This window comes from Syngnathoides biaculeatus, chromosome 8, assembly GCF_019802595.1.
Source record: "Syngnathoides biaculeatus isolate LvHL_M chromosome 8, ASM1980259v1, whole genome shotgun sequence".
Classification (NCBI taxonomy): domain Eukaryota; kingdom Metazoa; phylum Chordata; class Actinopteri; order Syngnathiformes; family Syngnathidae; genus Syngnathoides; species Syngnathoides biaculeatus.
The window spans coordinates 17074656-17101005 of NC_084647.1; the positions used below are offsets into that span (position 1 = coordinate 17074656).

General features: G+C 43.8%; 1 protein-coding gene and 1 long non-coding RNA gene across 2 annotated transcripts in view; one reads left to right on the top strand and one right to left on the bottom strand.

Annotated features, from left to right (window-relative positions):
- frem2b (FRAS1 related extracellular matrix 2b) overlaps window positions 1-26350 on the top strand; it is an 87884-nt gene that overhangs the window by 39545 nt on the left and 21989 nt on the right. Inside the window, 5 exon segments of the mRNA XM_061827003.1 lie at window positions 3049-3279; window positions 7640-7765; window positions 9361-9612; window positions 23815-23964; window positions 26068-26277. Of these exon segments, the coding sequence (XP_061682987.1) occupies window positions 3049-3279; window positions 7640-7765; window positions 9361-9612; window positions 23815-23964; window positions 26068-26277 (969 nt within the window).
- Window positions 20103-21504, bottom strand: LOC133504595 (uncharacterized). The gene is made up of 2 exons (XR_009796034.1): window positions 21183-21504; window positions 20103-20900 (listed from the first exon to the last, which is right to left on the bottom strand). It is a non-coding gene; the product is annotated as an uncharacterized LOC133504595 (long non-coding RNA).

Below are 26350 nucleotides of genomic sequence, written 5' to 3' on the forward strand. Positions count from 1 at the left end.
AATCACGAACGGCATTATGAGCAATTAGCCCACCTCGCTAAACTCTTTTTTTTTTTTTTCTCATTGTGATTTTTTGAAAGGCAGGCCACAATCCAGGCTGCCATTAGAGTGCAGCTAGCATCCGCATTGCCGCTGCCACGCAGGAAGCATGCAAAAGTTTTAGGATGAATCCCTTCTCCTTGCCAAGTTAACCCCTCCCAGCCCCTCAGGGATGCGAAGATGGACCATCTTATCTCAGTTCAACTGTACAGGAGCTTCTTTCTCTCCGGTCTCTACTTACATATCAAAGTCTTCGCTTTCATTTCCATGAGCAGGTGAATAAATCAGTTAGAGTCCTTCCCAAAGAGCCAAACTCATGGATTTCCCGTGAGCAGCCTGAGGAGCTTTCTTTCTACTACAAGCGGAATTATTGAATTGTCTTCCTCTGCTGACGTTATGTTAAAACGCGGGCACCAGTTCCCCTCTTGAATTCGCTTGCTGTATCAATAAGATTATTCTCAGGTAAATTAAATTGCCTTTCAGGCACTTAAGCATGGTACACAACACGTCAAATTTTGGTGGACACATACAAGAGGTCATCAAGAGGAGATAACGAGGGTGGACGACTTCAAATACTTGGGGTCAACAACCCAGAGCAATAGTGAGTGTGGTAAAGAAGTGAAGAAAAAGGTCCAAGCGGGGTGGAACAGTTGACGGAAGGTGTCTGGTGTTCTATGTGACAGAAGAGTCTCCGCTAGGATGAAGGGCAAAGTTTATAAAACAGTGGTGAGGGCGGCCATGATGTACGGATTAGAGACGGTGGCACTGAAGAGACAACAGGAAGCAGAACTGGAGGTGGCAGAAATGAAGATGTTGAGGTTCTCGCTCGGAGTGACCAGGTTGGATAGGATTAGAAATGAGCTCATTCGAGGGACGGCCAAAGTTGGATGTTTTGGAGACAAGGTTTGCGAGAGCAGACTTCGATGGTTTGGACATGTCCAGAGGCGAGAGAGTGAGTACATTGGTAGAAGGGTGCTGAAGATGGAGCTGCCAGCCAAAAGAGCGAGAGGAAGGCCAAAGAGAAGGTTGATGGATGTTGTGAGGGAGGACATGAGGACTGTGGGTGTTCGAGAGGAGGATGCACGAGATAGGCTTGGATGGAAAAAGATGACACGCTGTGGCAACCTCTAATCGGGAAAAGCTGAAAGGTAAAGAAGAAGAAGAAACAAGAGGCCATTGATTTTGCATTCAAGTAGCAGAATGTCCCCTTGTACTTGGATTAACTATTCCTCGGGGAACAATCCAATCAGTACCAAATTGAAATTGGGTTACATTTGCAGATGTACAGGTTTTTATATTTATGTCAATAAATATAGGCAGACTCGAGTTTTGTAAACTTTAATACAAATGCTCAGACCTCCTGTAATGTTGATATGTAATGGTTCCTGGACCTGAAGCCAAGTTATTGGCTGTGCTACGTGACAAAAAAAATTCTCTGCTATGATGAAGGGCAAAGTTTATAAGACAGTGGCCAGGACAGCCATGATGTACGGATTAGACCGAAGAGACGACTAAAGATGTTGAGGTTCTCTCTGGGAGTGAGCAGGTTGGGTAAGATTAGAAATGAGCTCATGAGAGGGACAGCCAAAATTGGATGTTTTGGAGACAAATATATGTTGTTCACACATATGAACCAAATTGGATGGACACCACAAAAAAAAAGTCTCAAGAACCCATATGTGATAACCAACAAGAAGCCGGCCAATAAAATTAGAGTTTTACATGACTCCGCGGCTTAGTTGTTTTCCCGCATTTCTGGCAGGTGGGATAATTGCTCAGCAGTGGGCCCCCATATTTACTGCCAAAGTCCTGCTGCGGGTTGTGTGGTCAGTTAGAAGAGACAATAAAGTGGCCGTGTGACATTTTACGGGCCTCGACGCTCCCGCTGCCGGCGTCACGGCGACAGTCAAACGGCTCGCACGCTGAAGGTCAAACGCAGAATCCAGACTGAGACGATGGATAATTGGCTTCAGCTCGACCGTAACCATCTCAGACACGTCGCTTCGGACTGAAGACGGGCGGATATCGGACGGACTTTTGACCAGTGGAGGCGGTGGGACTTTGCCGGGTTTTATTGATGACTATTATGAATAGTTCCGCTCTAATGAGGCCAATGGAAAAATACTGTTGGGGAGCCAACCACTTTGTTTTCACTTCCGACAGCAACGTAGTAAACAACACAGTGTTATCCATTGTTAGCCCTTGTCAGGCTCTAAAGCCACGACAAAATTCATCGTTCAGTCCGTTCCTAGTTCAGATTGTTTTGTACTGACAGTAAAATGAAACAAAAAAAAGGAAATTTTTTACATTAAATTTCCAATTGAGACACGTTTCTCAAAGTAAACAATTATAAAACCGAAGCCCAATAGCATATTTGTCAGTTTTAACTCGTTTTTACAGTATCAGTACAAAAAAAATATTAACTACTGTATCTCATATGCTTGGTAAAAATGTCATTTAATTAAATTTAGTTAATTAATTTAAAATGTATGGTGTTTTCCAAAAACATTCAAATACTACTTTGATAGCAACTATGCTATCAGGCTAATGAGAAAAATATATTGCATTTTCACGAGCAATGTTGTAAACACATCTGCCACAATCCATGAATAAATCTAACGGGGGTGTAACAGCATGAAAAAAAAAATTACAATTCAGTATGTAACTCGGCTTTAATTTAACGTTTCCGTTCACATCGTGTACCTTTGGGGAATTCACTGCAAAACATAGATATTGTTTTTCTTGTATGTAAACAGGAAAATATTTATAATTTGAATGAAAACATGCGCATTGCAAACAGCAAAGTGGCACTTGGACTTCCTTTTCACCAATTAAAATGTTCTGCGTACCATGCCGACATTTATTTGTAAACATTAATTCATTATTCTGTGTTATGGAACACTAAAAAGACCCCCCCCCCCCCAAAAAAAAAGACCATTAGGTTTGTATTTGCTAACACAGCCATGTTTCTTGGTATGCTAACCCCTTTTCTGTGTGTCCTCTGCAAAGGCATCGGCACCAAGGATGGAACGGCGCTCAAGGACAAAGATTTCCGCGGCAAAGCTCAGAAGCAGGTGCAGTTCAACCCGGGCCAGACCGCGGCCACCTGGAAAGTCCGCATCCTGTCAGATAGCGAGTACGAGGCGTCCGAGACCTTCCAGATTGTCCTCTCCGAGCCTGTGATGGCCGTCCTTGAATTCCCCGAGGCCGCGGACGTGGAGATTGTGGACCCCGGTGATGGTCAGTCGCTGGATTTTATGCAGTATATCTACACGGTGAACCCGCACATATTGGTAGATCGTCTAGTCTTCGATTTTTTAAATGTTGAAAAACTCCCTTGTTTTTGTCCTCAGGCAGAAGCAATAAAAATTTGAGGAGTTTCATTAAGACCAAGTGGTTTGGTCCCATCCTGTGGCATCTATAGGCTGTTAGAGTACACACACACTTTTTTTTTTTGTGGGGGGGATGGGGGGTCAATGACATCTTCATTTTCAATATTGTGGCAGACCACACCCCCTCTCATGCAAAAAGAAAAGGGTCGCTGTACTCACTTTATTTGTGCACCCGTGTGCCTTGTTGATACTGATCAGCATGAAATTAGCCAGACCAAAAAAAGTCCAATTTGAACAGGACGTCACCCATTTTATGTCCACAGCAGCCATTCCATCCATCTATCCATTTTCTTTGCCGCTTATCCTCACGAGGGTCGCAGGGAGTGCCGGATGCTATCTCAGCTGTCAACGGGCAGGAGGCGGGGGTACACCCTGAACTGGTCGCCAGCCAATCGCAGGGCACATAGAGACAAGCAGTCGCACTTACAATCACACCTAGGGGCAAGTTAGAGTGTCCAATTAATGTTTTTGGGATGTGGGAGGAAAGCGGCGTGCCCGGAGAAAACCCACACAGGCACGGGGAGAACATCCAAACTCCACACAAGCAGGGCTGGGATTTGAACACCCGTCCTCAGAACTGTGAGGCCAATGCTTTACCACAGCCATTCAGTAGGCCGAATTCCAGGGCTCGTACATTGACAAACTATTACTTGGGAATTTACTAGTTTCACTGCAAGATGGCAAGATTTTGACTATCTTATCTAAAATATTCAGTAGCACATCCCTTCATACAAAAATACTGCTTTTAATCTGATATTTTTTCCCCCCCAGCTCTATGTCAATCCTTAAAGCGTGTTTTTGCAAATGACACTTAATCCTTAAATCCTATCAAACCAATGAATATTGTGATGTAATGTTGCTCACTCCGTGTGGGAAGAGGTTTTAAATATGCTTTTCATTGATGGCCTACTTTTTGTTGCGTAATGAATGCTGCAGCACATTAGGTTAGAAACCAGACTTCCTGTAAGCAGAATCTCCCACTCTACCTAATGAAGTGTCCACTTGCAATGCAACTTTTCCATTTTTTTTTTAAATGCAGTGCGACTCTTGATGGACCATTTTCAACCACTTAGCCGGCTAAGTGTTTAAGGTCAAATGCATTACGTGAAGGTAGGGCGACCTCGCTACTTGCAATCACCGCAGATACGACGGCGTCTGTTGAATGCAGCGCAGCCCCGGACGAACTACTTGCGAGCGAGCGGCAATTACACACTGGAGTGCGTGTAGATTCTCTGGGGGCACTTTGCCGCGGCAGCGCGACTAAAGCCGAAGAAATAACAAATCGGATTTTATGGAAAGTGTAGGACAAAGACTACATTGAAAAGTCATCAAAGTTTGTCACAACTCAAGGAGCGGCCTGACTTTGGCCAAGGACTTTAAGTTAAATTTCTCCAAAATGTGCGATTGGCTGAGCAACCTTTTCATCCATCTATGGGGGAGACCGTGGACGCTCATAAAAGGTAACTGAGTAGCGCAAGTAGGGTACACAGGTACATATAATCGGCAAAAAATCAATTTATTAGACTTCTTCGAAGCATTATCCTACTCGGAAAGCTGTCCCGGCCAACAAATTAAAATTTACGATATCAAACTCAGCAAACGTCAACACAGCCTCGAGAAAGGAGAACCCGCGAGGACGTTCGCTGGTGCCAAACAGAGGAACAACACGTTGCTTTCCAGGACTCAAAGTACTCTCTTCACCTGCTCTTTGTATGAATTGCAACACTCGGAAAATCTCCTTCATACTCATCTTGAACCTTGAAAGTAAAAAGGCACATTCGGCATTGAAAGCCTCTGTCAGAGACTGTTTTGGATTTTCCCGAGTTTTGCTGGTTGCTTTGTGCGATTATATAATGTGGCGTACTGGTCATTCACCGCAGTAAAAATAATTTTACTTTTTTTTTTTTTTAAACTTTTCCAGCATTTGCCACCACGTTGTACTTACCAGACAAGCTAACATTAAGTGTAGCTTCTTCTATGAATTATTGTACGACAACTCTTCCTCTTCTTTGTATTGTCCTGCAGTTTGGATGCCCAGTTGCACCATGCTGCCTTTCAGAGGTCATTCTTGGTAGTACAACACAAACAGTTGTTGTATGCCGTGTTGGTTACACCACCACCGATAAGGCCCATATGCACACACAGTGATTTTTTTTATTGTCCTATCATCGTGTGAATTTAAAATATGTTACAAATTTGACGGTTCGTACCTTTAGTGAAGCGAAGCAAAGCAAATTTATTTGTATAGCGCATTTCATACACAAGGTAACTCAATTTGCTTCTCATGATTAAAGGCATTTGAAAACAAAGAGATAAAACATTTAAAACGGGATTAGAACAATAAAAATGACAAACAAAATATAAAAAAAGACGATTAAAACTGCATACAATGCAAGTAATATGATCAAATAGTGGATATATTCTAAACGATTTTTTTAATACCCTAATGGATTATTCAAATGTGAGTACATTTTTGCATAAAAAAAAATCCTTGTATGTTTTTGAGAGGCGGTATGGTGGATCAGCTGGTAAAGTGTTGGCCACACACATCCGAGAACCCGGGATCGACTCTTGGCCCCGCCAGTGTGGAGTTTGCATGTTCTCCCCATGCCTGCTTGGGTTTTCTCCGCGCACACCGGTTTCCTCCCACATCCCAAAAACATCCCCACCTCCAGCCCGTTGACAGCTGGGATAGGCTCCAGCACTCCCGTGACCCTTGTGAGGATAAGCAGCTAAGAAAATGGATGGATGGAAGTTTTGAAGATTTGTGTCCCTCTCTTTTAGATGTCAACAATCGCTGCATATTCAAACCCTCACTAGCCATTAAACCACCGGCAGGACCACGCGACGGCATGAACCCAGAATCGATGATGTAAATCCTAATCGGGTCCCATTATGGTAAAAAAAAAAAAAAAAAGAAGCAAGCGGCTTTCACGGCGGGTCCGGCTCGATAAACAAGGCCGTGAAGAAGTGCAGATAAGGGCCACCGCCTTTGCATGCGAAGCGTTCATGAAATAAATATGGGAGAGAGACGTGCAACAACAAGTGAACAGTGTTTTCGTCAACAGTTCCGCCGGTGCTGAGATGGGGAAAAAGTGCGTGTTGTAAATATGGATACGCAAGTCTCAGGGGACTCCGTAGGCTGGAAAAGGCGGGATTCGGCTGTCAACAATTTATGCAAATGAGCATGTTTAGTTGCGAGTTTGTCTCGTGCAGCATCGGGCCTTCGGTGGACAATCACCACGCAACGTGTCAACACGACTTCCTTGTCATCTTTTTATTTTTTCATGAATTTTTGGCAGCTCAAGCAATACAAAGAAAAAACTATTTCTGTTGTTTTTTGGGGGCTTTTTGTATTTACTGTGCCTGGAGGTGTTGTGCTGTCAAGGTCCGCTTTATTTGCACAATCATGACTGAAGCCCACACAATAAAGAAGCAAAGCCGCAATAATATGCGATACGCATGCATATTCTTTAATAAAAGCATATTATGGTTTTTTTAAACGCAGGTTTCTAGTTAATATCTGGGACACGTCTGTCAAATAACCCCAAGGGTTAAAATAAAATAAAATAAAATAAAATACCAGTACAACACTTTCCATTAAGTCTTCCAAATTTCCACCTGATTTGATGGGGTGGCTCTGTCTAAAAACTGTTTTTGTTACCATGACGACCAAGGGCGGAGCCAGGGGTTTCTAAGTGGCTTCTCCTTGCAAATGTGGGGCCTAGAGCATGGAAAAGTGCCTGTATTATTATTATGAATGTATCAAAATGTTGACAAAAAGTTCTATTATTACTTTTTAATATAATATATCTTGTGATGAAAATGTATCTTTGCAGTTTATATTATTTTCATAATGTTAAAAATATGCCTGTGTCGATATTTGACCGAGCGAGCAGTGTGCTGCTAAACTCACTCCTGTGAAAAATGTCAATTTTACTGCATAGCTAGAATAAAATTGAATCAAAAAGTAGTTTTTCTCACCCCCCGATCATGTCAGGACTGCATGTCGGAGTCAATGTTGTGTCGACAGAACATCCCTTTGCGTTTTGCATTTAAATGATTTTCGGCTCACCAAATAGTTCATTTCACTTCTCATTCCTTTTATCACAGCCAAACGAAATATTATCAAGGGATGCGAAAACCAGTTGAGTTTCCTGACGTTTAATTTTCCACCGCCGCCGCCCCCCCATTCCGACCCCCTCCAGAGTCGTCCGTGTTCATCCCGGCAGCAGCATACAGCATCGAGGAGGATGTCGGCGAGCTGATGGTGCCGGTCAGGCGCAGCGGCGACGTCGGCCAGGAGCTGATGGTGGTCTGCTTCACCCAGCAAGGTGAAAGAATTATCGACTGCAGTGACTTTGACTCAGATAGATTTTGAGGAAAATGAATTATTTTTTTAAACAGACTACTGGCTTTCATTTTTTCCCATTTTTTTTAGTGTAGTCTTTTTCCTTATCCAAATAATCATGCTTTTCTCAGAAGGCTGCACGGCATTGTAAACTCGTTTAGCAAATAAGTGTTAAAATCCCCCAGCTCTATTTCATATTTCAGATGTGCAGTGTAATTCAGGCTCATGCTGTAAATAACTTTTTTTTTTTTTTTAAAGAAAATAGATATTTAAAATAGTATTTTTCTCACCTTTTTCCGACCATTTGATTGCAAATTTGTGAAGGTTTAAACTTTAAAACGATGTACCGTAATTCCCGGCCTACAGAGCGCACCTGGTTATAAACCTCACCCAGTACATTTGTAAAGGAAATACCATTTGGTACATACATACTCCGCAGCGGTATAAAAGCCATAAGTGGCCACATTGAAGCACGAGATATTTACAAAGAAAAACGGTACACAGAGAGTTTATCGCTAGCGCCGCTGTGCTAATGCTAATGCTAACGCTAGCGCTGCTAACCGTGCTAACAGGGCCAGTTAAAAAAAACATACCGGTAAAAATCACTGAGACACAGCAGTCACACGCTAGCGCAGCGTTAACAGGGCTGGACCGGTAAAAGTGACTTTCTCAGCACATATATTCCACCAATCTCGCTCTTACCTTTTTCCCCTCGAGTGCCCCCTTGTGGCCGTTAGAAAAAAAATGCACAAATTAGCTGCATCACCGCATAAACCGCAGGGTTGAAGGCGTGTGAAAAAAGTCCCTATAGGCCAGAAATTACATTATATGACTACAAAACAACATTTATACTTTGGAGGGGGAAACATATTCAATGGAACCTCTCATGTCTAATTCTGGGTTCAGTAATAATGATCCAGGGTCAGTTTGAGCTCGGGTCCCGTTTTGTTTTTTGTTTTTTTAAATAAGGCTCCTGTTTAATTCTCTAAAATGCCATAAATGTGAACCAAAAATAGTAACTTCATGACTTACCATTTTGTTGCAAATACTGCACGTGAAATGAGCCTATTGGCAATGATATGATGAGGAAAAAACAAGAAAAATGACAGTGGCCCTTTAAAGTCTGACTGTGAATTCAGTAATACTTTGACCCAAAGCGTGTTTGATTATGCAAAAGTGTCAGAAATTAGAAAAAAAAACCCTCTCCAATTTATGAATCCTTTACTAAAAATGTTCACTTTTTCTGTTGTGTCCTGCTTTTAAATTTAAAATGGGTCAATTTGACCCAAAAACATAAGAGCAGAGTTGAAATTAAAAATAACGTGTGGCTGGGCAAATGAACAAAAACACACTAGATATTTTGGAGGTCAGTTAGATCCGAGGGCCTGTTTATGAATCGGAATGTGCCAGAAATTTTTTTGGGGAAAAAAATGCCATTACTAAGCTTTGCAAATATGTAAAATGAACTTGCTAACAAGGATGTACTGGGGGCAAAAAGAAGATGGAATACGATGTCTCCTTCAAGGTCTCACCGTGAACTACGCAGCTAATGAATTGCCGCGTTTTCATCGTCCCCAGTGTCGGCCACCGGCACCGTGCCCACCACGGTGCTCTCCTACTCGGACTACATCTCGCGGCCGGAGGACCACCGCAGCGTTCTGCGTTTCGACAAGGGCGAGGTGGAGAAGGCCTGCCGCGTGGTGATCATCGACGACTCGCTCTACGAGGCCGAGGAGAGCTTCAACGTCACCCTCAGCATGCCCGTGGGGGGCCGCCTGGGCCCCCGCTACCCTAGCACCAGGATCACCATCGTGCCCGACATGGATGACGGTAAGAAAAAAAGATGTCCGCTGAAAGAGAAGAACAAGAGATGTGGTTGGTTGATGAGCTTGCGTCAGCATCGCCTCCTTCGCCCTTATTAGGGTTCTCCTTTGATGTGTGTCGTTATTTATATTTCAGATATACATAAACTAATGTAATTCTTTATGCTAAGATTTAAATTTAGACTGCAATGAACCGGCACGTATTTTTGATTCGGTATTTGCAAATTTAGATTTTTTGTATCGGTGGGGCACTTACCCTTAATCAAACTTGCCTGTTTGTTGTTTTTTTTTACACAAAGCCATGTCTCCCATTTACCTTTTGATATGTTGTAACCAAGGAACTGTGTTGAGGTGAGGGTAGAAGCTTCACTTACTCGGACCATAGCTTTGTCTAATCGAAAAAAGTGCTTTGCTGCCAACTTGTGTTGTCTATAGGCAATTACAAACCTTTTTGTGTGGACATTAAAGCCCAAGTGTCATCCCTATAAACATTCTAAAATAGATTGAAATGAAAATATACATATAACATTATTCACTTCAATGTCTATACGGAAAAATAAATATGAGAGGAGAGCGCGTCGTCCATGCGCAAAGTTGCGGAGGTGTCATTCGACATCGAAGTGGTCGCTATATTGGTAGCATCTACTGCCCGTGATGTCACCCCGGACATTCGCTTAAAAACACGCTGTGAACCCCGACTGTGGGACACACCCCTTCAGACGCGGAACATCTCACAAACGAGTGAAGTGACCGGGGTAATATTACCCTGTCGTTTCGAGCCATATTTAGATGATATGCGGATTACTTCTAACTAACAACAGACTCCCAGACAGTATGCATGAGGCAGCCCGGCCGAAGCTGTGCTCGTCCGTGAGGCACGGCTTGGGTGGCGGCTCGTCCGCCCACCCGCTATGAGACATGGAAGCTCTTTTGACAGAAGAAAACATCTCACAATCGAGTGAAGTGATCGGGGCAATATCACCTTATAGTTTCGAGCCATATTTAGATGACATGCGGATCACATCTAACTAACAACAGACTCCCAGACAGTATGTATCAGCCAGCCCTGCCAATTCGCGGACGAGCATGGCTTTGGCGGCGTCTCGCCCGCCCACCTAATAAGGGACATAGAAGCTTGGCCGAAGCCGTTATCGGCGGACACGGCGCTGACAGTCAGATCGACACATTTAGTATCTCTGACTTACGGACGCGGATCTTTTGTTACGTTCTAAATGGATTACGTCCTCTCAACAACTAGTTTTTTTTCGTAGCTGTATACACACACCTACCTTTCCACCCATGCAATCCATTTTTCACGACGAACCGGGTCTCGTGGAAACTTATGAAGGGTAAATCCATCCGCCCAACTCTTCGAGCAATATCCAGCAATGCAACGAGCTGGCATTTTGGCTAACAGGAAGGAACAGCGAGCTACCTTCCCGCAGGTAAAACTAACGGAAACTACTACTGCTACTTCCCTTAACATCACTTCCTGCTTCTTGTCGAAAACAAAGCCCTCGAGAGGATTTTCATGGCGGTAGTTACAAAAAGTCATATATGACAAAATCATGTTTTGTGGGGAAAAAACGGATGGGTCCATACCGGCTGCCGTTTTTTTCATTAATAACATACTAAAAATCATCCCTTTCATGACAGTGACACTTTAATGACAGTAGACCGCAGCATAGTCATAGTGCGCCATTTGCAAATTCACCTGAGTGTACTTTTTTTTTTTTTAACATATCCCCCTGGAAGCCGCAACAATATCCTACCTATTAGCATTTTTATTATTTTCTTTTACAAGTCAGACAATTTTTTTTTTCCATGGCTTAGTACTGTCTACAGCAAGGATGTTAAACATGAGCCCCCGGGACCACAGTACCAGAAATTTGCTCTTCACAGTTGGGTCCCGTCCCAATCCTCCATTGACTCGTGGGGGTTAAACTTTTGCATACATATCAGGACTCAGTACATGAAAAAAAATATGTACCTAGTCCATGAGATGGGATTTTTTTTCCCCACCCAAAAAAAAAGAAGCGAAATATTCACACCTTTTAGTGTTTTCTGCATGTGTCCCAAATGATAGATGTGCCGTCATTGATGTTGGTTGATGGCGCGTCTGTACTGTGCTATAAAGAAAGCACACGTGTGTGATTGTGCCGCGAAGAAGAACACAGCGAGTTGAGGATCTTTGATGATGGCAAAAGGCGGTAAAATGAGTGCAGCGGCGTTGCCCTTTTTAGCTTACATTAGCATTTACGTTTGATGTATGACAACGTGTCGCCGTTTTTCAAGCTAACCACAGCTACGACGGCTGATAGCTGCACATAACGGAGCTCAAGGACGTTTTGTGACATTCAGTTTTGTTTTTGGTTTTTTTTTTTTGGTTGTTTTTTGCAAGAAATTTGGCCTGTTTTGAACAAGATATTTTCCGGAAGATGTGAATTTTTTTAAAGATATAGTAACTGTCACTTATCGTTAGTATGTGATTGCCCAAGTCATTTTACTTTCCTTTTTTTTTTTTTTTACTATTAAATCGATAAAGCAAAAAAAAAAGTATTTTTCTCTTGTTTTCCCAAAATTGTTCAGCCATGACTTGGGTAACTATGTGATAACGTCCTTTAATTAGCCATTTTTTTCAAAGTTACACACACATATGCACACACACACACAAATGAATGAATTCAGAACGAGAAAAAATATGCTATTTGAATTTAACTTAGATTTGACTCAACATAAACTGGGCGGCACGGTGTCTCAGCTGGTAAAGCATTGGCCTCACAGTTCTGAGGACCCAGGTTCAATCCCGGCCCTGCCTGTGTGGAGTTTCCATGTTCTCCATGTGCCTGCGTGGGTTTTCTCCAGGCACTCCAGTTTCCTCCCACATCCCAAAAATATGCAACATTAATTGGACACTCTAAATTGTCGCTAGGTGTGATTGCGAGTGCGACTGTTTGTCTCTGTGTGCCCTGCGATTGGCTGGCAACCAGTTCAGGGTGCCCGTTAACAGCTGGGATAGGCTCCAGCACTCCCAGAGACCCTCGTGAGGATAAGCAGCAAAGAAAATGGATAGATGGATGAACATAAACTAAAGCAGTCCTTTTTCTAAATATTTCAATTTGGCTTTGACATTTTAGTCCACCAGAATGCACATCAAAGCACCAATTCCACCTCTTTTTTTGTTTTTCTTTTTTCTTACTGCGTCTTAAAAGTCCACGCTGTGTTATAAATTCATTCACCAATAAATGGGACCCAATTACAAAAATAAAGCAGTTATGTAAACATGACGGGCTTTGATGGGTTGAAACCCTCTCAAATATAATTCATATCTGATGTTTATTCCAGACTAAAGTAGGTCTAAAAGATGTGTTTGAAGTGGGAAAATATATTCATAAGTTGGGTTCTTAGGGGCAAATGAGTGAATATACTTCGATGTAGATTTAAAAAAAAAAAATGTCACAGTAGCAATGTTGAGACAGTGACGCAAATGAGCCACAATTTGTTCCTACACACTTGATTACAACCGTCCCAGTCCTGATTGCAATCATATGCTATCACCTTCAGGCAAAAGATTGTAGTGGAAAAAACAGCAAAATCCTTTGATCCGCTCAATCGGGTTGATGATGTGAAAGCTAACTTGGCGCCGCACCTTTCGAAAAACTTGTGCCAAAGTCGTGACCGTGGCTAACTCTGTCTTCTTTCTGCGGCTTTTCTCGATTGTATTCAACTTTGTACCTGCAGCACAGAGGCCCCCGTCTTCCTACCTAACAAGTTTCACACGGCGGAACAGGTTCCCATGGAAGTCCAGCTTCAAGTGGATTTTGTTTGACCTACTTAAGTAACGAGGAGGAGGGAGGCTACGTGACGGGAATGCGCCGTCCGGTGTAACCTGAGCGGCGGTGAGCACGGGGGCATTATTGCGGCCTCTTAGGACAGCCGTTGGAACGCCGCTACAACCTTTTAATGGCGTGTTCAGCACAACTCAATCTTGTAGGATCAAACTTGAGTGTGTCTGGAGGTAACACATCAGAGACATCATTAATTTTCTTGTCATTATTTATTGTTTTGTTTGTCCCCTTCATTTTGTTATGGCGCTTAAAAACAGCGCAATCACTTAATGGAATTGAAAGTCTGTCTTGGATGGCTTTTGGGCTTTTACTTGCTATTGGTTTTGGAGGTTTTTTGCTAGAAAATCATTGGGTAAGATCATATCGGCGGAATAGGAACGACATCACGGAATTGCCTGCGTACAATCAGGTTTGTGCGGTGTCAGGGATTTTGCTACAATAGCCCGAAGGATATGGAGCTGCAATTAATTTTGTTTTTCCTTTGTCCTTTTTCGTCATTCTGATCCGGAATGGAAAGGGCGCTATCAGGTATTTGCATTTTCATTCAAAATGTTTGCCAAGTCTCTTCCTTACGTTGGCTACACAACCCAAATTTGGACAGAGGTCAAAACGTGCTGTGAAGTTACGCCGACACAGTTGACTTAGTTGTGTAATTTCACACTTGATGGGTAGGCAGAGACTCAAGAAACACGGTGAGTACACGTTGGCACTTCGTCAGAGCTCAACAGCAGTTGATAACCAAATGAAATGTGCACGCTTAGTACAAAAACACTTTAATGTCGCTTTTTGGTCACCACAAAGTAGAGGTTTTATATTTTCGGCGATTGGAGTGGAGACAAGTTGAGAGAGAGCCGACTTCGATGGTTTGGACATGTTCAGAGGCGAGAGAGTGAGTATATTGGTAGAAGGGTGCTGAGGATGGAGCTGCCAGGCAAAAGAGCGAGAGGAAGAGCAAAGAAAAGGTTGATGGATGTTGTGAGGGAGGACATGCGCACAGTGGGTGTTAGAGAGGAGGATGCATGAGACACGCTAAAGGCTCCGTCACACCATGACATTCTGGTCAACGTTCTCTGAACATTTTAATCGTTATCGTTCTTTTTCAGTGTTCTCAAATGAGGATGACACATCTGGCGTGTGTCTAACGTGTGTCTAACGCACGAGAAGCGTGTAACAGCAACCAAATAAGATACCCCTAAAAACCATTAGCGTATGCTAAGGTGTCACCGGCGCGAAACGAGCGATTTGTCAACGTTGCGAGCGTGTTGAGCGTGTGACTAAAGTGTGAATAACGACAGAATAGCGTTTTGCTGGCGTGTAATTTTTACAGTGGAACGGGAACGAAAACGTTGGAAATTTCATACTCACTTCAGTTGTTGTCGTGAGTTTGAACAGTCAGCATCCTGCCTCCTAGACGAAAAAAGGTGGGGTGCAGACTTCAGCAACGAGCGCTGCAAGTAAGAAAGCAAAGCATCGGTTTATATACCCATATGCATGGACTTTCGGGAAACACACGAATGACGCTTAATGGACGCCAAAGGACATTCGTTTGACTTTAGTTACACGCTGTGTGCGCAAGGGGATTGTTCAGTGGTCGTTGAGAGTTCGCCAGTGAGTCGTTCACTGCAAAGCAAACGATTAAGTTACAACCAAGTAACGCTACGGTAACGACTGACTAACGATAGCCAAATGCGAGCAACACTCGGTGAACGTTAGTAAAACGTTTCACAAACTTTCTTGAACTTTCTGCAGCGTTTAAAATTAAACGTTGATGAACACTGGTCTCGGTGAGAACTTTTGTGCATGTTCAGAATTTTTTTTCTGGACCGGCGTTCTCCGCCGATTCCCAGCAATCATTGACGTTCACTAGCGTTCAAACAATGCTCTTCTGGCGCTATCCCGGCGACCATGGGCGACTACCAATGTTTCCTCAAATGCTATAGAATGCTGACCAGAATGTCATGGTGCGACGGGGCCATTAGATGGAAAAAGATGACACGCTGTGGCGACCCCTAATGGGACAAGCCAAAAGAAAAAGGAGAAGGAGTGGCCGAGGTTTGGACTATAGAGAGGCAAGTAGGTTACTTGGGAGTTTATAGGTTCCTCGGTACACGACGGTCCCAAAATTTGAGTTTGTGGACTGTGCGTAATGAACCAGTTTGTAGGGTGGTGTAAAAGTACAGTACATAGCTTAAGAAAGAATGCTGGATTGCTACAAAATGATTGGATTGGACCGTAAACGCCCACACATCCCGGTTAGCAAATTGGCCTTGCGGTGGCCCGGACCAGGGTGCCTCAAAGCGTTGATCACATTTTCATTTTCATTTTCATTTTCGAAGTGTGTTTGCCTTATCTGCCAGTGTAGTGAAATGTGCAGTGGCATTTTCGAACTGTTTACGGAATATACCACACCGACACTCCGCCGAAAAGCAAGCCGAGAATGAGAAAAGTGAACGAACTCAAATCGCAATTGGCTGCACAGCAGTCACTTTTCACACAATATAGTTCAACAGCGAAGGCCGCCACCGAAGCAGCGTCTCGGGTTCGTCACATCATCGTTAATAACACGAAGTCCTTCCAAGACGGAGAGATGGTAAAAGAGGCATAGCTGACTTGTCGTTCCAATCTTTTAAAAATAAGGCGGAAATGTTATCTTCAATAAAAGCTCAACAGCTGTAAAGGAGTACAGTTACACGGCGCTGTGAAGCCATGGTTGATGTGTGGAAAGACATTGGAAATTGTGTTTCTCACTCCAGTCGGACGAATCCACTGACATGAGTGACACGGCCCAGGTGTGCGTTTTCATTCGTATGGTGTTTAGTGATCACCAACGTGAGTGAACTCAGATAGTTCCAAACAATGTGTATCGTTCACTCTGTTGTGTTGCGCAACATTGCCTTATGCGGTAATGCAAGGCACACAAACATACATTTACACTTGAAAAACCCTCAATATACTTTAAAATAAATGTTTTGCATTTTTGTAGTGGGTAGATATTTGTGTTGGTCATTCTATTTCATCAGTGGTCATTCAAAAAAAAAAAAAAAAAAAAAAAACGTCAAACCTGTATCCCCCCACCAGTCGACTGCAAGAGGCTGGACACTTGAGAAGTAGATCTTGGGGTAAAAAAAAAGTCTGGGCACCCCTGGCCTAGAGACTTATTATTTCCTATTCAAGGTCAAATATAACATTTTTGCTTTGGCACCGTCTTGGGGCATCTGGGTACCCAGGGACTAAGTTGAAGTCATGTGAGGCACTTCATTTATATCCAGGCATTGGTGGGCAGCTACAAATCTTTATGTGTGGGTTTGACTTATTCACAAATTTCTGCGATTTGCAGTAAAACTCACGTTCTTAAATTGAGGCCTTGAAGTGTTTTTCATGTTAATATTTATAGTAACTCTTACTTTTCTCTTGTTGTTGTGTAGTTGGGTATTCGGGTGCGTAGATTATTTGGGTTTTGTCTCCGTCATAAACCGAGATCCCCAGTTGAAGTTTGCCCAACTGATGGGACTGTTTTTTTATTCAAAGGATGGAGTAAAAGATGTAAATCATGAATTTACATAGATTACCCAATTTTTTTCCAACCAATTTCTATACCTTTTATAAGAATGTTATTGCCCACGTTTATGGGATACTCTAACATGCTGTTGGGTCCCGCGTTTTTGTAGAACAGATTCATGGCCCGGGCATGTTGGTGTCGATGGAAGCCGAATCGATTCTCGCATCAGCACAAGCAGTCAAACGCAATTTCCATTATGTAAACATCGAGCCCTGAGTAATTGGTGCATACTGCTCGGTAAACTGTACGCATTGTTGGATTTGCAGACATTAAGAGGTGCTCGCTGTAATAACCCAGAGAAGCGGGATCGACGTAGACGGCCCGTAATAGGATTAACAACACTTAAATTGATGACCGGCATTATCGGTGTAGTTTGTTCCTGTTCCTTCAATTGTGTGTTCCCAGCCCTCCATCCTCTGTGTGTAAATGCGCATAGAGCTCGTGCACGTGACGTCACTATTTTCACGCCGTCATATTGCCGGTCAAAAAGACCTGCTCGACATTGTGAGAGACATTGAACCGGAGGAGAATATTTACAATACCCGAGACCTGTTGTGCTGTTGGATGTCACAACAGACGAGACAGATATTCAAAGATATCATTTTATGGAATACCAGATGAAAAGACCAGGAAATATCGATGGATTTCGGCAATTAAATATGATGGAGGGTGCCCAACCAAAATCACTTCATTTCAGCTAGGAATTATTCTTCTCAATCTCAATTGAACAAAAAGTATTCAGAATTCCAAGTTGGTTCATTTGAGAACAATGTGTATTTAAAAAAAAAACAAAAAACTGTCTGTCTCAGAGGTCTACTGAGGTTAAGTGTGGCCCCAATCGCTTCCGTGTACGTTCCATGGAGACGACTCCGTCCTCTTTTATTTTTTCAATCATAGTTAATGAATGCGAGTTTGTTTAAAACCGGGGGTCATACATTTAAATATTGGTATTTGTATTGAATACTAGTGGAAAAGATCAATGGTTTCCGGCAAAGGTTAACGTGTAGCCGAACACACTTCCGCGTTCACAAGCCGTCAAAACCGTCACTATGTGGGATTTATTCCTGATGAGAACAGATGCAGCAACAAAGTATTCGTATGTGTCCAGAAATTTGTACGCTTTCAAACTTTTCCGCGTATATCTCGACGATTCACTCACCAGATCCACGTGTATTCAGTTGTCCAAGACAAGCGGAAGCGAATCAACACTCCCATTTCATATCAGCGAAACATTAACTTCGGAATTAAATACGGGTCCTCTATGCCGAGTTTATCTAATTAGCCACGTTCCTTCGTTTATTTTCACCTTCCAAATGTCTAACGGTATCGGAGAAGACTCTGGGTGTCGTGCTATAAGAAATATTTCATGTCGTCTCAAACCGACTTAGCATTGAACCGGCAATTTCGCAAGGTAAACAAAACTCGTGTGATTTTATGACATAGGTCGTAAAATAGGTCATCGTGTGGGCGCTATAGGGCTAACAGTGTGTGTGCACGCAGCTAAGTGACATCCATCTGATGGACAGAACCAAACTCGCGTTCGCTCGACACAAACAGCCCACGTGCGGCAACACCGAAAGGCGTCGTCAAGGAGATGTCTTCCTGTAATGAACCTGTGGCGTCAGCCTCTGCTTTGTATGACGCGCAATTTCAATGCACACATTTGGAAGAGGTAAATATGAAGTTTAACACCACCCACTGAAGGAAACTTACCGTATTGTTTGTCATCTTTTTTTATGAGAACGACTTCTGTTTTGTGTCTTGCTCATACCTTGTTTAAAAAATAGATAAGCAAAGACTCGTATGAAGACAAAAGTTGATGTCGCTGACTGTTTTATTTTTTGGCATCTGTAGATCAGTGCTGCTACTGATTATGAAACAGTACATTTGCCAGGTCTTTTCCAAGGTTCTAAAGTCGCAACATTTTGAAAAATACAACGCGTACTCCCACGGAGACTAGCCATTGTATCCCACGGCTGGGAATGTTAATATTTGCAACGTGTTCTCTCACAAGGAGAAGTAGCTGCATTCATAAAAACAAAAAAGCCACAGGGCGCTTATGTACGCACCCCCTCGATTTGCGCGAGCTCGCAGTTTCGACGAACCGCCGCAAGCACCGACGACGCGAGAAAGACGGAGCCAATATTTGCCTGTGGCTTAATACGGCGGGTTGTGTGGAAGCCTACTGCGGTGATAACGTTTTGCACCCGAGCGAGCGACGCAGAGTTTGTTTTTTGAGCGCCCCGTTTCATTCAAGCTAACTCGCGCACCTTCACCCACCGTGCGGGTATAATTAAAATCTGATTTGTTTGGCACTCGCGCCGTGGCTTGGGAACTGAGATGTGTGGCTCCGAGGGAAGTTTTCGCTGGCGTGAAGAATGGCACATTTTGTCGTCTGCGGGAAAAACAAACTGCCAAGTGAACAAAGGGAACCAGCGACACGGGGAGTCTGTCAGTCGGAATATAATTGTCATTAGAGCGGTGCTGCGGCTGATTTGCGCCGCCGCAACAAAACATACCGAGGATGTTTGCACTCTGATTGTGAGGCGTCGCAATCGCACCTCTTTGTTTTTTTACCCTCATTTGCATATCTTAAGGCCTCCGACTTTTCTCTCCGCGCAGTATAGACTCCACAGATTTGGCGAGGGTTGGGGATTAAAGGAGCCCCGCGGATCATTACGGCTCTCTCGGGGTAATCCGTACGTTCGATCCGACGAGGCACAAGGACGCTGTGAAGTGTAGAGCAAAAGAAAGTGGAGAGGTCAAAGTAAAAGTCTGCTTTTCAAGCAAAGGCACGAAAGGACAAAGGGAACGTATGGCACGATCATGTAAATATCAAGGAGTCGTATCTGCGCAAGAGTTTCATGAAGTAGTACATACTGCTCCGTCTTTGCTTTGCTCCAATGTAGAAATAGACTTCTGGGGAAAAGTCTTGATGTCATAGTCATTATTTCACTTTTTTGATGAGGATGTGGCAAGATAAGCTTCACAAAGTTTCACAAGGGAGCGTCTCATGAAGTCGATCACCTGACTTTGCTTTAATAAACGCAGAATGTGACCTATAATGAACCAATGAGAAAAGACTCGGAAGAAAATGCAAACTTTCGGGCAAAGCTAGCAAAGCCCAAAAGCCCTCGCTTTGTTTTTAATAAAGCGCAGACTTGAAAGACATTCAAGACAAAAAGCCAAACTTTGCTTTTACATTTGTTTTAATAAACGGACGAGCAGAGATGGCTGAAAAATAAAATCGACCGACCGTACTTTGTTTTAATAAGCTGATGTGCAAGACTCGGTGATGATGCTTTGTTTTAATAAAGCGACGACTCACAAAAGCCAATCACCCTTACATTGTCCTATTAAACCAAATTATGTATAATAGATTATTTTTATAACGTTTTTTAATTGTAATGATTTGAATTTTGTTTCATCAGTGTGGCCCTAAACCTTTGTTCCTCCTGTCCGTCTTGAGCACGTTCGCCTCCTTCGCTGCATGTTAGTCGCTCAGCACATCCCGTGGCGTCCAGCCCACTGCTCAAAAACGTTAGCTGGGTGCAGCTGTTGGCCAAAAGGTCTTGCGAGAGGCCCACTCGGACGGACCAACCATCCTGGGAATGAGTGTTCGAATCTCAGCCGCGCACGGGCCATCTGCACTGCTGGCGTCCTTAAAACGCTTTCTCTGCAGACTTGCCCTTTCTCGCTGAGGTAATTACCGTTTGATATCGCCTCTGCATCCGGGGAGTGTGTTTAGCTGCTGTCGGAACGCTCGTAGAACAAGACGCTACTTGTGCAATTTATGGTCCACTTGGCAGTAAATTCTGCTCTGCTTTCGGAAGGTATGATTATGACTTGTTATGGAGACAGTTGGTTTGTCTGTGTTTGCAGGGGCTTCTGGATGGGGGGAAAAAACGGCACACTGTTATTATTCTTCACCTGGATTCCCCTTCGTTTTGTAAACAGATGTTCAAAGCACTTAAAACTCATTCACGAGCAGTTAACGTGGATACCCGACTTCTAAAGCCTTCAGTGGCTGTAAATATTTTAAACAGACTGACCAAATTTCATCAAAAATTCAATCCACCTGGCGAAGACTCAGAGGACTAATTACTAGTTTATTATCCTTTCTTGGTTTTAATAAACCTCACGAGACTTTTTCACAATCAAGTTTCCTACCTTTTGTTGTAATAAATCCACCGACTAATACTCACAAGAAAGTTCAGACAAACAACTAACGCAAACGATCGAAACAACCGAACTTGCTTCACTTGAGGAGAATTGGCTCCGCCTTTCCAAACTCAAGCGCCTCTTTGTCGTCGTGAGTTTGCTTTGGCGGGGGAAGCTCGGCGAAGCACAGAGTGAGCAGGGGAGCGTCTGTCGGGGTTCAACTGAGTCTCACCATTAGAGGAGCCACTTAGCACTGCGGGGCTGCCACGCAAAGTTCAAGTGGATGCGAACAGCCAGTCGGCAGCCGTCTCCCCAACCCAGCCCCCAACCCTTACAGGCAATGAATACCGCCTGGTTTTCCCTTATTTCATCTCCACGCATATGCTTCACGAGAATTATTTTCCCGTGACAACGTTACATTAGCATAAATACAGAAAAATAACAATATACCCCAAGAACTTAATCATAAACAGCCTTCATGAAATGTAGTCAATGTGTGATCAGATTATGACATGTCCTAAATTTCGATACAGGAGCATGTGGGCCATTGCTTGTGGTTCGTCTTATGCGCTGCCATCCAAGTAGCCGTAAACAATTGTATGTTTGTGGTCCAAGGTTACTCACGTGTGCTTTCTTCCAAGTCAACAGTCTTTATTATGAGACTGCCTTCCTAATCAAATGACTCAAAAATCTCCACACTTTTTTTCAACAAAGAATAACATCCAGAAAAGGAAGCTTTTGTGCTGTCTCTCAAGTGAGGAAAATGAAGGTGTTTTTAGAATTAATGAACGCTTCTTGCATAATTGCACCGACTTGCATGACGTCTAAATGCGGCTAATCCGCGGTAAATTGAGATGCTTCCCAGGTTTACCTTTCACTTAATGAGCGGTAACTCTTTGAAGCTCTCTGTCGTCGTTGCCGCCGACAAGCCAGCCTCGGTCTGCAACTTGATCTGATTACTCCCGGTGTTGGCGAGCGCAAAGCAGGCAGCCAAAACCATCTTTGTTCGGTATCTCAGTCGGGGGGAAACAATCTGGCACCTGTCAGAACTCTCGATGCGGAGCTCTTTGTCCTGCCAAGCTTGCGAGGACAGACGCTAGCGCAACATTTTTGTCCTTTTGCGCGCGCTTTTGGGATCACGTCAGCAGAGCAGATGGTAATATTGAAATGTGGAAATGCCAAGACTTTACCTTGAATGTCATCATTACTTCTTAGAAGTTTTCGTAGATGGACGTGAGCTAGCCTCACTGTTGCTATATTTCCAACCCCTCTGTCATTTATTTCATTTTTAAAAAGACTCGCAACATAACGGTCGATATTTTGTGACGCTGTTGGAGACTTGCTGTGACTTTAACCTGGCTGCATTCAAATGACGCTAGCGCAAAGCCACCGTCACCACTCATTTTCATTTTTATTTCAGTTTATGAATACGTTTTTCAATTCTAGTCTAGGCGTGTTTTCAAGATAATAAACTTCTGGAAGACCCCTGGCATCGTCTATTGCGTGACTGATTGGATATTCACACTCGATTAGTGTCAGCGCACACCGTTATCCATCATTCTTTCGGTAGCAAAGGCACTAAAACGGTAATGAAGTCATAATTACAGTACATATCGGACAAAAAATCAGTTCTTCGACTACAGAACAATCCAGTTGAACTGAGTGTCTTGTGCCGTGTGACGACATATTTTGCGCCCGCAGAACCGAAACAAAGGTGCAATCCTATTTCTGTCCGCTTTCTCCTGACAGTTATCGCCCATGTTTGGCACAATGGTTCCCTCTCTTCATTTCCTTGGCTTCCCTATAAAACTCTCTCTCCTCTCGCTGCCACAACCGCCCATCACCCCCTCACTCAACCTCGCACACAAAGCACCACCGGTGAAGTAGCCGCTCTGAGGTGCTCAGCGACATTGTCATGGAAACAACAACTCTGCCTGTGGCTGTCACCATTCATTTCATTGTGTTTATTGCGCCGGCTCACCGGCGGCCTCCTCCAATTTGTCATCGCCGTGATGCATGTGTGCATTTTGTAACGAGACGGGAGCACACGGGGTTTACAGTTGGTGTCACCGTCTTGGAGAGGAGACGACGCTTTGGGCTCAGTAGGACAGATGCAGACAGAACACGCACACACCAAAGCCAATATTGGAGTACACCACAAAACAGTTTGGAAGGGAAGAAATATCGGTCGAAAGAGATTTTTCACACCTTTGCAAAAGAGTCACACAAATTGTTTCATTTTTCATCTTTTTTATGTATTTTGGGTCACGTCTTTGTCAAATTTCAGGGTGGAAGAATGACATTTTCGGTATTTTCCACGCTGTCATAAGTAAAAACGGGGCAAATTTCACCTGAACAGTATGTAACATAATTTTTTCATGTTACAGCATGAAATATTGTGACACAGAGCCCCTAAAATCATCATTCCAGCAAGCAAGACGATCATGTCCTACAATTACAGTGTGCACTCATTCCCTTTATTGTGCCTGTAATAAGCATTCTACTTCTCATGTGGCATACCGCTGTTTTTTTTGTTTTGTTTTTTTTACCAAATTCAGACACAGCTGTCCTTGTGCCAAGAGAAGATTACAATATGTATTGAATTGTGTTACGTGTTCTGGTCCATTTTTTTTTTTTCCAGCTCCCGTCTTCTACTTCGGCAACACCGACTACCACGTGGACGAGAGCGACGGCTTCGTGGAGGTGCAGGTGCGAAGGACGGGAAGCGACCTGTCCAAAGCCGGCACCGTCACGGTGCGCTCCCGAAAGACGGATCCGGTCTCGGCGCAGGGTACGTGCCCTCGCAGGTTTTAGCAGTAGTGCTCAGAGAAATGTAAACCACGGGTAAATAATGGGCTGGAGTTAAGGGCCTTTGTGTCCGAGGTGGTTTTGAGACCGGATATGCGGGGTGGCTGACCTGTGGAATGTCAACAAAAGCTCAAGGCTTCTTCTTTATCTTGGCGGCGCCCTGTTGTGACAATAACCCCCGACTTGAGTGAGGACGTGGCGCTTGGAATTCCTTCCGATGGTTGATTTGCACTTAAAAGTTTGCCTTGCTATCTCTTCAAGTGTTCCTCGCCGCCTCTATTATCGCATCACTTCAGGCTCTTATTCCACCCCCGCCGCCGTTCTCGCTGCCTCCTTTTGCTCAGACTCCCTCAACTGCATCTTAGCCTCGCGAGTAGCTAAGCATCTAATTTTATGCAAACGCTCCCTTGCACGCTTTTGGGTTCGATGTTAGAAGTACGCGAGGAAAGCCTGTGGGCGGGGGAGGGTGGGGGAGGGCAGCCGAATCTCAAGCAGCTCTCAAAGTGGCCCTTAAATGATTTGAATATTTTCAGGCCAAAGCAACAGTTGGTCCGATAACCCTTAAACATATGGATGTGTTTCTACTATTCATAGGAAAGGCCGGAAAGTCGACAATGTCGGGAAAATGTGGCCACAAAATTATTGAAACCAAAAGCTACTTCTTAGCTACTGATCAATACGAAAGATGAACACTTCCAAAATAGCAAATTAGCTCAACCTATCATGATTATAATGCTATTATTATTGATGAATTAATCATGTTAATGCATGTCACGACTGATTATGTCAATGAGTTCTCACAGTAATTAGCAACAGTACTTTAATGAGGTAGGAAACAGATAAATAGTCACATGGGACAATTAACTTCGATGAATCTTAAAGCGTTTACATTTTCAAAGAAACACTACTCCAACATTCCTAGGAAATCCCAATGTCCCATCATCAGTAAGCTATTTCAGAGCAGTTGACACCACCACGTTGGTGAACCCTGACGTCAGCTAACTGCGAAAATTGAGTTAGCATATAAACAACATTTCTCAGTTTTCCACTTTTGGGAACCATCCATCCATCTTCTTAGCCGCTTATCCTCACAAGGGTCACGGGAGTGCTGGAGCCTATCCCAGCTGTCATCGGGTAGGAGGCAAGATACACCCTGGACTGGTTGCCAGCCAATCGCAGATTTTTGGGAACTATTTCTCAAATATTTCCAACTGTCTCCATAATAAAAATTGAATATATTATCTGTACATGTTTTGAAGCAAAATTCCAGTCGCATCAGTTAAAGTAAGGGAACAAAATGGTCGACATAAAAATTGTTCTGTGTACATAGGAACAGATTCAATACAGACAGAAGCTTTGACCCGACTCGGAAAAGTAGATGACAACTACGTAACGTGGTATGCTCGGAATGTACATATTCTTGCCCTCTTCCCGAGATTTATGAATGAATCATAACGCTGTCGGCTTCGTCTGCTGCGAATGCAGCGTATAATTCCGTTTTCCCCACCTGTCATGTGGTTCATTGCTTGCACACCCACACAGCGCAGCATCACCGATTTTGTTTGGGCGGAACAAATGCGTCGACTGGAATCCGCAACTGGATATCAATCAGCGAGGACCCGCATTTCTGAAATCTAGAATGTGCATGACCTCACTGGACTGTATTCTTCCTGACTGAAATGAATTCGCTTCCGGGAAAGGAGAGCCACGGTCGCCATTGCACTTTTTCATTTCTTTCTTGAATGCCGACGCAACAGTAGAACACAGAGGTGATGAGCGGACGCATACACGAGCTGCTGTCGGCCACAGCTCCCGCACGCAGACTCACGATGTCACGTCCCACCCCGCCGGGCCCCGCCTCTTAAAGGCACACGCATGTATCTAAGCCATGCACTTAAACCAAGAGTATTATCTGGTTTCGAATTTTGTATGTTCAAATATGTCGAGAATGTGTAGATAATGTTTATTTGAATGAGTTTAAATGTTTTTAATGGTGTTTCTGTCTTCCGTGAAGAACGGGGGCTCACTGTGCACGAGCACCTTGTCCTGTCAATCATGTCTTACCCGCATTCTTTGTGCCGGACAGCCGGAGCAGATTACGTCGGGATCAGCCGGAATCTGGACTTCGCGCCGGGCGTCACCATGCAGACCTTCCGCGTGACCATCCTTGACGACCTGGGCCAGCCGGTGCTGGAAGGCCCCGAGAGGTTCGAGCTGGTGCTGCAGATGCCAGTGAACGGGCTCCTCGGGGAACCCGGCAAGGCCGGCATCCTCATCAACGACTCTGTGTCAGACCGTGAGAGGAGTTCTTTAATTATGGATCACGGACAGATCGTTATTTATCCGTGCGCTCACGTCGTGTCTCGAAT